Here is a 12941-nt window from a genome sequence, read left to right on the forward strand (position 1 = left end):
CCATCTAGAATCTAAAGCAAGAAGATGTATTTTAAATCATACAGAATAATGACTACCGTAAAGATGATCTTTTATTTATTTAGTGATGCACATGTGGACTATCTTTTGAACTGATAAATTTCTGATAGGGCTTTATAATTGTGTAGCCACCTGGGAACACTCTGCCATACATGCTTCACTACCCCAGAATTATGTACTGCAGCTGAGATGGAGAGTAATAGAATTAAGGATGAATCATATTGTTATTATGGTAAAGGATATAATAATGATGTGCTTTGTGCAAAATTATCTACTTACATGCTCAGAATATCAGAGACAAGTAAAATCATGATCTTGCATTTGCTTCTACCTGGGGTGTGCCAGGTAGCACAAAGAAAAAGGCTATGAAATGATTTGGGATTAACATAGTTTTCAAGGGTACTGAGCAAGATTATTAAGCCAGTTAAGAGTGTGAGAAGTTCAGAAATGAGGCAGCTCCTAGACATGCTGGCTAGGGACAAAAAGAGGTAGAAGTGTGAGTTATTTTTATGGAATTTAGAATAGCTCACAGACAGGCAGACTGAACAAGGAGCTCTGATTGTGACTGATAGTAAAAAATAATTTTGTCATGACAATAGGAAACCAAACGAGAGCTCCAGGTTCTCTTTGGTGATTGTTCTTGAACCACTTTTTCCTGTGGCAAGTTCTCAGAGGTTTGTCAGTGGAAGCCATTATACCAGTGAGTTTGGGAGGCATCACTGGCACAGAACAAGTTTCTCATGGCCATGTAAACCCCCATGACTGAACTGGTGTGTCAATGCTCCACAATTAAGAAAGCTCTAACGAAATCTGAACAGAATTATTAGCATTCATCTAGATACCTTTAGGGATAAAAGGACGTAAACTCCGTTGCTTATTTTTTTCTCATCAAATCTATGTGTTAACAATTTATTGCCAAAAGTATGATACATGTCAATGGGCAGAAAAACTACAAAACATCAGGAAAACTCCCCTTGCTTCTACACTAACAACGACTACTCCTGGTACCCATTTTAAAAGCTCCCTACAGCTTTCACAGCAGCATGGAAATACCAGTAAGATGCATTAGCAGTGTCATTAAGGCTGAAGTGCTGTAATCTTGCAGGTGATTTCACTAGCCATGGAAAAGAAATAGCTCCAAATATCTTTCAACTAAAAATAGTGTCCACAGACACTAAAGCAGATACTGCTTTAACCTGCAAACAGAAGTTCCCTCTCTTACCAAACCTTCACCTCTCTTTTCCATTATGCTCTGAGAAGCCACATAACAAGCCAGTTACCTCTCAAAGTACAAAAAAACCTTTAGCTTGTCAAAGGTATGCTGAGAAGTGACAGGATAATGCTGGGTTTGCTATACACAGCTAACTAGGAAAGATAGAAAAATCAAGTAGAAAAAAAAATCAATCAAAGCTCCTCTCTGACTTCCCGTGGCTAAAGTCTCAGAGAGCTGACCTTCCACTTTTTCAGTATTTTGCTTTAAGCCCTGCAAAGGTCACAAATAGATTCAAGTTTGGCTAGACTTCAGATGATAGATTTAATAAAAAGAAATCAGTTCATTAGAAATGCCTTCTATTCCATGGGATGTTTGTCAAGGAGCCAGCACATAACACTGAATCCAGCACTAATTCAACTCACAGCCTTGTATATTCTGTTATAAAACATTTCTCAATGCTTCCTGTGTGGGAAATCTCTCTTCCAGAAAGTACTGTGGATAGAGTCAGAAACTGTTTGTACAAAGAGCAACTACTAAGGAGACTACAGGAAAACAGTTGAACTTCTATGGAGAAAATGTCAGAATTTGGATTAGACTATGGAAACTGAAAGTCCCAGTTTGCTTCTATGTACCCTAACAGATGTTAATTCTGCTTTGATTGTAGATAATGGTGCTTTTCAACTTTCTCCACAATCTCTCTTAAAGGAAATTTTAAACAAATATAAAGCTAATTTATCACTGCAATTGCTGAGTGCCAAACACCTCCCTTCAAGTGCAGAGGTTTTGGAGCATAATATTATAGACAGACCATATTTGTCCATCAGCACAATGTAATTATTTATTTCAGAGGCAGAAAAATAAAAAAGACATTTTAAGCTTCTGCTGTCATCATGTGGATATTCTATCTTAAAATGCATCCTGCTCAAGAAACTTCTAGTCATTCTTTTCTCTTACTCATTTTGTTTTTTTTTTCCAGAGTCCCTGCTTTTCTTTTTATGCCAATGCATTTTTATTATAGCCAGATATTCAGATTGCTTTAATCACAGCTATTGCTCCAACAGTTTGGCTCTGGCCAAACTCCGCTCATGTTCCTTACTGAGAAAATTCTCAATAAAAATTACTTGGGCTGGGCTCTGAAAAAGCAAAGAAACTTGTTTTGAAGAAACATTAACTTCCTACAGTATGTTAAAGAGATTATAGAAATCAAATGTAGCATAATAGAATCTCTTGTGACAAATTATTTTAGCTCCTAAAGCTCAGCATGTGCTGTTTTATCCTTTTTGATAGCTGTTCCTTGGAGCAGGATTTATGATCACACATAGCAAGCTCTGATGAGTGCATGCCATCTGCTGGATCCAAAAAAGCTTTTTCCGGAGGAAATGCTAAAATGCAACAATCATTTTCACTCAGTGTAATGCATCTGCTTTATTGTCTCATGTGCCTTAATAATTAGGGTTTGGAGGCTTTTTTTTCATACTGTTCCTTAAAAGAAAGAAAATGGTAGTACACATGTTGTGACCACATTCTTGAAAGAGGAGGGAAAAGTTTCCTGTTCACATGGATTAGGTGTTTTATTCAAGCAACTGTATGAAATGGACTGGACAATCAGATAAATAAGTTGTTCAGGTGATCTATTTATATTCTTTCTTCCTTATCAACATGTCAGAAATATGCCTGCTAGGAAACTGCAGGCTGCACCCAGAAAAACAACAGTATTTCAGATGGGAGTCCATGAATACAAAATAGCTTTCACAAAGTGGTGTAAATTTAGGATTAGGAGCCTGAAGATTGATGATCGGGTTGTTTTATGTATTATACATGTGATGCCCTAAGGGCACATGGCACTCTGTCAAAGGATCTGGTTGAGGAGGAGTAAGCAAGGTTCGGCCGCCTTTGTCTCCCTGAGGTCTGCTTGCACTCATTTTACAGATGCAAAAGAATCAAGAGAATTTCAGTACTGGCAGAAACAAGATTGTTTTTGGCATTCCCTAAGTCTTTATTCTAGCAAGATACTTTCCTCAACATTTTGCTTTTGCTGCTTATTTAGTATTGTCCACTTGACTGTAGTGTAACACTTTGGGTAACCTCAGGTGAACTATTTTACTTGAGCCTGGCAGTGCTTTGCCAGGCAGATGCTGCGCTCTGAGACAGAGCAGCGCAGTGTCTACGCCTGTGTTGAGGATAGATCCTTAGACATAAAAGTATTGCGACTCAGTCGCAGGATGCACAACTCTGAGCTGCAGCAGTAAGTTTTATGCACTGCACGGACAGTAGCCGCACGCTGCAACTCCCAGCACTGTCTTGGATGATCACAGAGTAGTTTCTGTGAAAACTAGGCTGGATTTTCTAATCTTGGCCAAATTTAATTGACAAAACCAGAATTTTTCAAAGTCCTAAGGTGAACTGTAAAAAGGGTAATTTACCAAATTATTCTGTGGTCTTCACCCTAATGGCTTTTAATATGAAGACTGAAGCAGGTCAGACTAGAGAGCCCATTTAACCCTGTTCGAACCCTAGCAGTGACCAACTGTAGATACCCAGGGAAGAACATAGCAGCAAGGCAAGCTGGTAGCACGGCGTTTCCCAAAGCGCCGTCCTGGCCTTCACTGGATTGTAGCGTGGGGATTCCGCGTATCACCTCCACAGGAGCTGCAAGACTCCTTCAGGACTAAATTAGAAGAGGAAAGTACAAGCACATATCACAAGCACTTTTCCCCATTCTTCCTTGTGATACTTGTAATCCAGTTTGCTTAAGAGGAGACCAAGCCCGAGCTGACACTGGGAACCTTTGCAGAACACGTTGTACAAGTAAAAAACTTGCAGAGTTTTAGCCTGAATTATGCTTAGCTATGTATCAAAGCATAAATTCCATAGTGATCTTAACACCGGCCATATTTTCATGGCAATACGTTTTCCACGGCAAATTGCAAAGCATGTTATGTAAACATAATCTACAACAAAATGGTGACGTATTGCACAGCACTTTAGTCCAAGTCATGAAAAGTCAAAGCCCAATAATAAACTCCCATGAACTAAATCCTAAGGCCTTTACTCAGTTTTTCTGTGAGATTTTTACTAAAGTCATTGAACGTGTAGCATAAGTTGGAGCTATGGAAAAGTCTTCACCTTCAGAAGAAGTTATTGCCAAGAAATAAAAAAAACACAGCACTAAGTGCCTAAGCCTAATGGATGTCTTTAAGTGAGTTTGAAAAGGGCTAGTAAAGCTGTGTGAAGCATTTAACCCCTCGATGTAATGACTATTACAAATTGCCTCTTGTTAATAATGAGAATGACTGGCCTGCCCCTAGGCCAGCATCCAGGTAAACGAACAGAGCTTAAGGTTCGCTTACAGCACACATCACACCTGCACACAATTTTCTGGTCTTCTAATCTAAAGAACAGTGATTTCTGGGGATACAGCTGTGTGTTAACTCGGCAGCTCTTACACATGTTCTTAAAGTTAAGTATATGTTTATCTGGTTGACTGAACTGAGCCATAACCCATGAACTGCGGGAAGATTTAATCCTAGTATTTACTAAGCTATTTCCTCGAAAAAAGCCTTATAATAAAATGGCAAACCTGAAAGCAATCATTATCCAAATAATGATCAAGGGAAATAGATTTTTGACTAATAGCTGTACATATAATAGCTTATTTTTTAATGATAACTAAATATTGATTCTATATAACAACAAATAAGTATTGGCATCTAAATACTTATGGACTTTGAAGCCAATACTAGTTTAAAATACCCTAATGCTTTCTTCATTATATGCCAATCATCTAGACAGTCCTGACTTTTAGGAGTATGGGAGGCTTCAGCTGACATTGCTTTTATTTACTGCATTTTTAATTTTTTGCCTGAAAACTTTAACAGCAAAGGGCACTTCAAACAACAGTTCAGTGCTGCAGCATTGCTGTTTGTGGCCAGGAGGAAGGAGAACGCTAGATGCACCCGCTGTGCAGATGCCTGCGCTTTGCTGAACAGCCTGGTTCCAAGACAGCATGCTTAAGGACACCCTCAGCAAGAGCTCATACAGCTTCTACCATTTACATTTATAGTTTATTCCTTGTCAACAGAGATTATTCTGTCAAAAACTACGAAGTGGGGAAACAGCTATGGAGGACACATTAAAAATACGATGGACTAGATAATATTGCGGTTATGGCCATATTCTGGGGCAAGAAGACGCTCAGGTTGAATTTGTACATAGTCATAGATCAAGAACTTCACGTGCTGAAGTTATGAGGCTGAGTTTTATAGCATCTTGTGTGTTGCTTTCCAGTGAATGAAGAAATCTATATTAACAACCCACAGAGTACATGACTTAGCTCTGTCTCACTGCAAACAATATAGTACGTGCTAGCTTAATTGCTTATCTTCAGCTGAGTGTTCAGTATAAAGTTTAAAGAGGGAAAAACTGATGCTTTTCTTCTTTTGCTTAATAAACCTAACTGAAGAAGCATACTCTTCAAATGTTCTTTAAAATATTATTGTCCTTTTTACATATCCTGCAGTAACAACGAGGCAGTTTAAGCTCTGGTACTTCTCTACCTGATTAATCAGCAAGTGACACCAATCGAAGGACAAAGGTTTGTACCACTGAAATACTTCAAAAGTTCTACGAGAGCAAAATTTGGGATCGTACATTTATGTGTCTATCTTCAGGCACAGTCACTGACTTAAAGTCATACGTTCAGTGAAGTCACTGACTGGAAATTACCACATATTTTTATTTAGGTCTCTTTCCCTCTCTCTTTCTGCCTAGCTCAAGTCTCATAGACTCACATCACTCCTTCCTGATTATTAAAGTTGTAGTTTTTCATGGATTGTATTTGTAATAACACCATTAAACAAGCCTGATCGTTTTAGGCGGTTTTGTCATTCTTGAAATATTTAACTCTGCCTCCTCTGCCTTTAACGTGCCTTCAGGCTGTCAGTACAGTCTAAATGTCACAACGTCTCAGTGCGAGTGAACAGAAGGTCATTACCCAGGGAATTGTCTCCTGTGGTCATATGCCTCTTGGTCACTGTACTGTGCATCTGACACCAGCCACAGCTTTGCCGGGTGTTGCAAAACACACAAGCATCCTTGAGGACTCTTGCAAGAGCACGGCAGCCATCACCAAATGTGATGAGCAAGCTCCTTCAGCTGGTCGAAAGGAGTAGTAGATTCATCAAAATCAAAATGTTTGTGTCAGAGGGATCACTGAAGGACCAACTCCTTGGAAAGGCACATTCAGCATTTCCTCCAACCAACTAACCGCTCTCTCTCGCCCTTCCCCTTTGTCTCTGGTTTCAGTTCCTGTCCTGGGAAGTGGGAGGCAGCTGCTATTCTCCTTTCCCAATGCCCCAGCTGCTTGTCACTGGGGAAGCAACTAGCTGTGCTGTGTTGTATGTCCACGCAGGTTTCCCAGTACTTACCTAAAAGTCACTTTCTAGGAGTCTACGAGACTGATGTTTGGGAAATTCCAAGGCAGAATCAATGCATCTTTTCTCTTCCAAAAATTACTGAATTTATTACATTTCTCAACAGGTTCACTTGGCCTTTTAAGGGGCAAAAGTACGGTTTGTTTCAGTGAGCCTTCTTTAGCAGCGGCAATAAGTGTGAAACCCACTGGTCGCAGTACGGCCTTCAGCTTTCCTGGCATGCCATGAAGTTTTACTTCTAGCACTCCTCAGTGAGATTTTGCATGGCAAGCATTTACAAACGGATACAGTTTCTCCTCCTTTTGCTACCAAGTTGGACATAATCTGTCCATGAAATCTGTAACATGAAATCTGTTGGACATAAACAGCCACATCTTTTGCTGGTAAAAAACTATGCATTTTTCCTAAAATGAGTATCTTTTGTATTGATATATGACTCCAGAAGCAAAACTTGGCTAAAGTGAAATCCAGCTTCCTATAAGGACTGCAGGGAGCTCAAATTTTAGATCAGACTATTATATTTGGGGATGCTCTATTTTTTTCAGTTTAGGATTTAATTGTCAGGTGATAATTAAATCATTTTATAATACAATTCACTTTAGGCTTGGATTTATTCCATTTCTGCCTCCTAATTCCTTATTCCGCTTTAAGCCTCCAGCAACTGGGGCTTAAGATATCTAATGTAAAAAGATATTTTCAACTGAGCAGGAGGAAATCATTCTTTCTAGTTAACTGAGGAATGTAAGGGTCGCATTTTATAGGGAAGAAGGCTGATCTGAAACGGTCAAGGTAACCTAAAGTGCCCACTTTTAGAGTAGTATGGACTAGAATACATGCTTTGTTGTGAAGTTATATTCCTTGCAAGTTTCTTGCCGTCCTGGCACATTTGATGACCCCCCCATGCTGGTTGGAGAGCTGCATCAGGCTTCCACAGAATCTGACAGAGCCTTGGGCAGTGGCACTTGCATGTCCAAACAGTGCACCACACTGCAGTACTTGTTGGTGTCATCTGAGTACTCGTCAACTAATAGGCCTTGCCTTCCACAAACCGAATGGGAAAAAAAGGGTTGGAGCTAGTGAAGAAGTTAATTAACGATCTCTGTACTTTTGCCTGTGGTTCTCAGTTTTAGTAATCTGTTCACTTTCAGGGCAAAGACTAATAAAATTTTCCGTGCATCCCAATACTGCCCTGTGTGCAAATTTCTTACTAGCACAAATAATGACTCACAGGTATTTTGCAAGAGACTGTTTTTAACAGGAAGCATAGGTGTTAAACAAGAAAATGAAACCATTCTTCACCTATGCTTAAGAATAAATGTGCAATGTGAACAGTAAGGGTGAATACTTATATTTTAGGGAAACAAGTGGGAAAGTATACAACCATGGAGCAAAGTTAAGAGACATTCCTTTACAATTTCATTCATGAATGAAATCCCACCTTTGAATGGTGATATAGGACCCTTGCATTTTAAATGTAAATTTTTATCAAATAAAATGCTTCTGAGCTGCTCCTTCTTTTAAATATTCACCTCTGGAAATACAGAGCATGACTATCTGCTATACAAGAATAGCTTACTGCTAATGATGCAAAAGTCAAAAGCCACAGAATGGCCACCAGCAACCTGCTTCATTAACATCAGGCCTCATCTGTACCACAGACACAGCCCTGGCATTTCCCCAGGCTCTCTCTGATTTCTCTTTGGGCTGTAGACTGAAAACCTCTAAGGTCATCCAAGGATGTGAAGTGATATGTTGGGGGTACATGCAAGCGCAATGCCACACAAGGATCAACCATGCTCATACCTGCCAGGAGATTCCTCAGAGGTCTCCTTAAAGCAGCTTTTGTTGAAGATCTGACCATACTACACCCAATCAGATGCCAGGAACCGCTTGTGAGTAAGTTATAGGCCAAAAACTGCTCAGGGAAACCATATAACAAATATTCATAAATTAGAGATACATTAAGGAGAAAAACTTACTCTCTCCATTCTCCATGACTGATTCCCTCTATCTCGCTAGTCAAATATTTGCATTTTGCTCACCACCATGTTATGCAAGAAGTTCATAAGCTAAAGCGTTCATGCGGATTCACTGGGCATGTTCTAGTGAGACACTACAACCCTCTGCAAACCAAACCTGGCCTTGAACTTATCTGGGAAAACAAAGCTCTAGCCCTCCTTCAAACTGATTCTCTTTCCCAGAACAATCTTTCTTCCCACTCTGACATTTCCCTCCTTACTCCCGAACACTTCTACATTTCCAGGTTCCAGAAGGCAGACTTGAGCGCAACAGGAATCTCTCGGCAATACCTGAAGGAGCTGGTTCAGACCAAGCCAGCTGAGTAAACATCCCCCCAGTTTTCTTCTACCAAAAGGTAGCTCTGCTCTGCTCACGCATTCCCAAAGCTAGACACACCAGAGATACAGATTTTCCTGCCCTTGTCTATTTTGGCCTTACCTGTATCAGGCAGAACTTGGAGCCTGAGTGCTAACTAACTGAGTTACACTGCCTACTGCAAGCCTCCGCATACAATAACAATGCTACCCAGCTCATGCCGGAGCCTGTTATAAATACACTTCCCTGTATTGTCTGTACAAAGAAGAAAAAATACTATTTTGACTGCTCTTTCTCCTCTTGCACATCACTTGGGTTGAAAATAATTTGGCTTGTTATCACACTTGCAGGAAGTATGTTATAGATCATCTGGGATGATGAAATGAACACCTGCACTAGCAGCCAACCTACTTTTAAACCCATTAAAAGGCAAGTTGGTTTGCTTGGCAGTATTTCTCCAGTGCAGACACATTTTTGTTGAACATCTTAAGCCTAGACTTGCTTTTACATACAATTAGGGTTTATCTGCATGCAACCTCAAAGAAGGGGAGGGTTGGGAGCATTCAACAGAATCGGATGTATATTTTCAAATGGTAAAACAATAAAATTGAAATCCATCTCTCTCCCATTAGGCACATGGGAAATATTGTAAAGACTTTACAGACCGTAGGGCTGCTGAGACATTCATATCTGACTTGTCTGTTGCTAAAATTGTTCTCAAAGTGGACACAATCTGTTCAGCCTGTCCTCTGCTAGCTAATGTGCCATCATTACTCCTAGAAACTTTAGCTCCTTCACTCTGATTACACCGGCAGAGATACAAACAGATAAAAGATAAGACTACATTCCAAAGATAAAGGCCAAATACCGTTTAGCAGGAGTAAGGATGAATTAATGTTCTTACAGCACTCCGTAATTGTCCAACAGATTATTTTACACCTTTCTCAGAACTGCTCTTGGTATGGGCTGACATCAAACGTTTTTTTCCTAAAATTAAAGGAATTATAGGCTATGAAATTTTCCTTCTATTATTTCTCAGAACTAAGAGCAAATGGAATATTTTACAGTTTGCCTTTGCACCCTGGGATTACTAAAATCTGTACGAAGCCACGCAACAGTAACTCACAGTACTTTTCTGTAAGTATGACTGAGGTCTACCCTGGATTTTCTGTCTTTGAGGAACTAATCTTCCTCTGACTTCTTTGCCTCCTCCCCTTTGCTCTCAGATCTTGTTGGCAATTCTGGCTTTTGCACAATTAAAGAGCGTATGCAGTTTAAAGAATTTCAGTGCAGGATGTGCATACATCAATGTATGATACCACTTTCTCAGCTTTCAGTGGAAGGTGAAGTAAAAGTGAAAACACAACTATTTCAGCATACAATCCATAGAGAAATGATTTTGCTGTACCTCGATCTCCCCCATATTCTAGGCACCAACACGCTATAAATAAACCCTGACAGACACAGACGGATTATTCATAACCTTGCCAATTTTTGTGGCCATTTATGTTAGTGTGAGTTGAGCGCAAACCATTCCTGGGTTCACAGTTCTCCTGGTGTATACCCTGGTGACACCATTTTGTTTCTACCATGCAATTCCTGAAGCCCTACTGTGGGCCAGAGCACTCAACTTCTGAGGCTTCTAAGAACATCCCCATGACACCAACTGGATGAAGCAGATCTTTTCCTAAAGAATATAAACCCTCCTCTCAAGTAGTTGGTACTGCCACATATCAGTGAGAGGAAACGAAGCTGACCTAAGGCCCTGCAGCTATCCTCTATGCCCCCAGGTTCTGCTTTGGAAAGGAGAAATGATAAACTCATGGACACTGTCTCGGTTTATTCCTACCACAGCTGCTCACGGCCTAAGAAAATTCACAAACAGAGGGACAGGCAAACATGGTATTTGCCCTGAAGACTTCTGCATACAAGCCTCTGACAAGAGAGACGATTACCCTGTGTGCCAGTGAACACTGTGTTTCCTGAACAGGCTTGGGATTTTTGAACAGAGGGGTGGGAAAGTTTGTATGCCATCAAGTTTTTCTGCTCTGTGGCAGAAGCGTTATTTTTACACTGACTACCATTAAAATCCTTGCAAAAGTTTGGGCAGGGAGTAGAGCCCAGAATCTGCTTTTGGTATCTGCTATATCAAGGGCTGTTAACTGCCACAAAAACCAGGACCGTATTAGAGAGAAACCTTACAAAAGTGTCAAAATTTTAACGGTAATGCTTACACCTGAGCTAGTTGTTGCTGGGTCTTACACATCTGATCTTTCTGACAAGCAAAGTTTTCCAGTGCAGTTTCTCCCTCTCTCTCTCCTCGATCCCTTTTGTTATGCTATCAGTAGTCCAGATGATTGCAGCATTTAGTGGTTTTGCTAACAGACACTGTAGTGATCAGCACGACCTGGGGTGCTTTAAGCAGGTGCTGTTGCTCTGAATGAAGAGGGCATAGACATAGCGCTTACATCCTGAAGGCCATCTGGACGTCTTCCTTGATGTGTGTTTATATGCTATATGGTCCATCAGGCACCGAAAGAATTTAGCTAAATTCCAATATTTCACAGGATCAGACTGTACTCTGAATGCAGTTAAGTACTCTAGCCTCAGAGAATCTCTTTAGCATTAAGTACATTTGAAACTGTCTTTGGTCATTTCCTAAATCCTTTCTTTCCTCTCTGTTATGGGTGACATGGCTACATGTAGTTTTGTAATGAGCCAGAGGGCTCTTCACTGAAAGCACAAAGGATTCTTGAATGGTAATAGAGCTGGAAGACTTTGTACACAAAAGAAAGCATCTGCCTCAGCAGAAAAAAGAAAGCAGGACTACCTAGAGCCCCCTTTTGTTTGGTATGGTAGTGACCACTGTGTGTAATTCGATTACTTTGGGTACACAAGAGTGTACTCAGTACTACAAGAGATGGTACCAGTGAACAGAGTTTTTCAATAGTAAAAATAAGAAAAATCAACCACTAAATAGCAGAGGGTGATGTCTGTGTAGAAAGATTTTAAGTCCAGCACACATTCATGTTCAACAGGAACTCAACATACTTCACCATTTCCCAAAGGTCAAGCTGCTAGAGACTTTTCAATTCCTACATACCCCATGGCCTGAGCACTTGCTCTCTAGACAATTCCCCAGATGACTAGTGCGTCTTGTTACAACTTGCTCATGTTAGTTTTATATCAGTTGGAGAGAAAATGAAGTTCTTCATTTAAGCACAAGGTAAGCATGTAACAGAAGAGCCACCGCAGCTCATCTTGAAGCTCTTCAATCACCTTCTGGAATAAAAGCCAACTCTCTTTTTCAGAAATTATGTAACCCATAGACATTAGGTATGATCACCAACTCTTCTACAGATCAGCTACTCCATCAACATTTTCTATTAGCTCGCTCTGCCGGTACTATATTTGAATCAGTGCCCTAAAGATGGAAAATTACTCTACAGTAGCAAATTGACCAGTGACCATTCTGAGGTGCAACCTGACCCCCTCTGTTTAAATCAGGCCCCTGTATCCCATTACAATATCCCCGGTAACATCTACCTGCTTTTTATCTCTTCTTATTTCCAGTTCCGTATTTAACAGAAAGAAGTGCTACCGTCACTATGACTGTATACGATGGGCACTGTCTAATTAAAAGCGGGAAGTCCCTTATTTCATTCATGTGCCAATCAGAGATTGCATTTCAACTCCCTTTGCTCTTACACTGGTATATAAAAGGTTGCCCCTGCACACTTCTCAATGCGCAGTTTTCTGCTTACCTGAGAGGTTCAGGGACATGCATATTTATTTTGGTGTGCCCCAGGGGTCAGTCCTGGGTCCAGTCTTGTTCAATATATTCATCAATGACCTGGAGGAAGGGACAGAGTGCACCCTCAGCAAGTTTGCTGATGATACTAAACTGGGGGAGAGAGGCTAACACACCAGAAGACTGTGCTGCC

The 12941-nt window shown here is 40.4% G+C and overlaps 1 protein-coding gene across 8 annotated transcripts in view; it reads right to left on the reverse strand.

Moving 5' to 3' along the window:
* The window catches only part of SLC1A2 (solute carrier family 1 member 2), a 102258-nt gene that overhangs the window by 48598 nt on the left and 40719 nt on the right, over positions 1–12941 (reverse strand). The window contains exon 1 of one of the 8 annotated variants that reach the window (XM_068945493.1): positions 12762–12845. The exons of the other annotated variants lie outside the window; for them this stretch is intronic. Coding sequence (XP_068801594.1) covers positions 12762–12784 — 23 coding nt within the window. The 5' untranslated portion in view covers positions 12785–12845. Of the gene's footprint in view, positions 1–12761; positions 12846–12941 lie in introns of those variants that run through there. 8 annotated transcript variants of the gene reach the window in all.

Source organism: Struthio camelus, chromosome 5 (assembly GCF_040807025.1).
Source record: "Struthio camelus isolate bStrCam1 chromosome 5, bStrCam1.hap1, whole genome shotgun sequence".
Taxonomy (NCBI): Eukaryota; Metazoa; Chordata; class Aves; order Struthioniformes; family Struthionidae; genus Struthio; species Struthio camelus.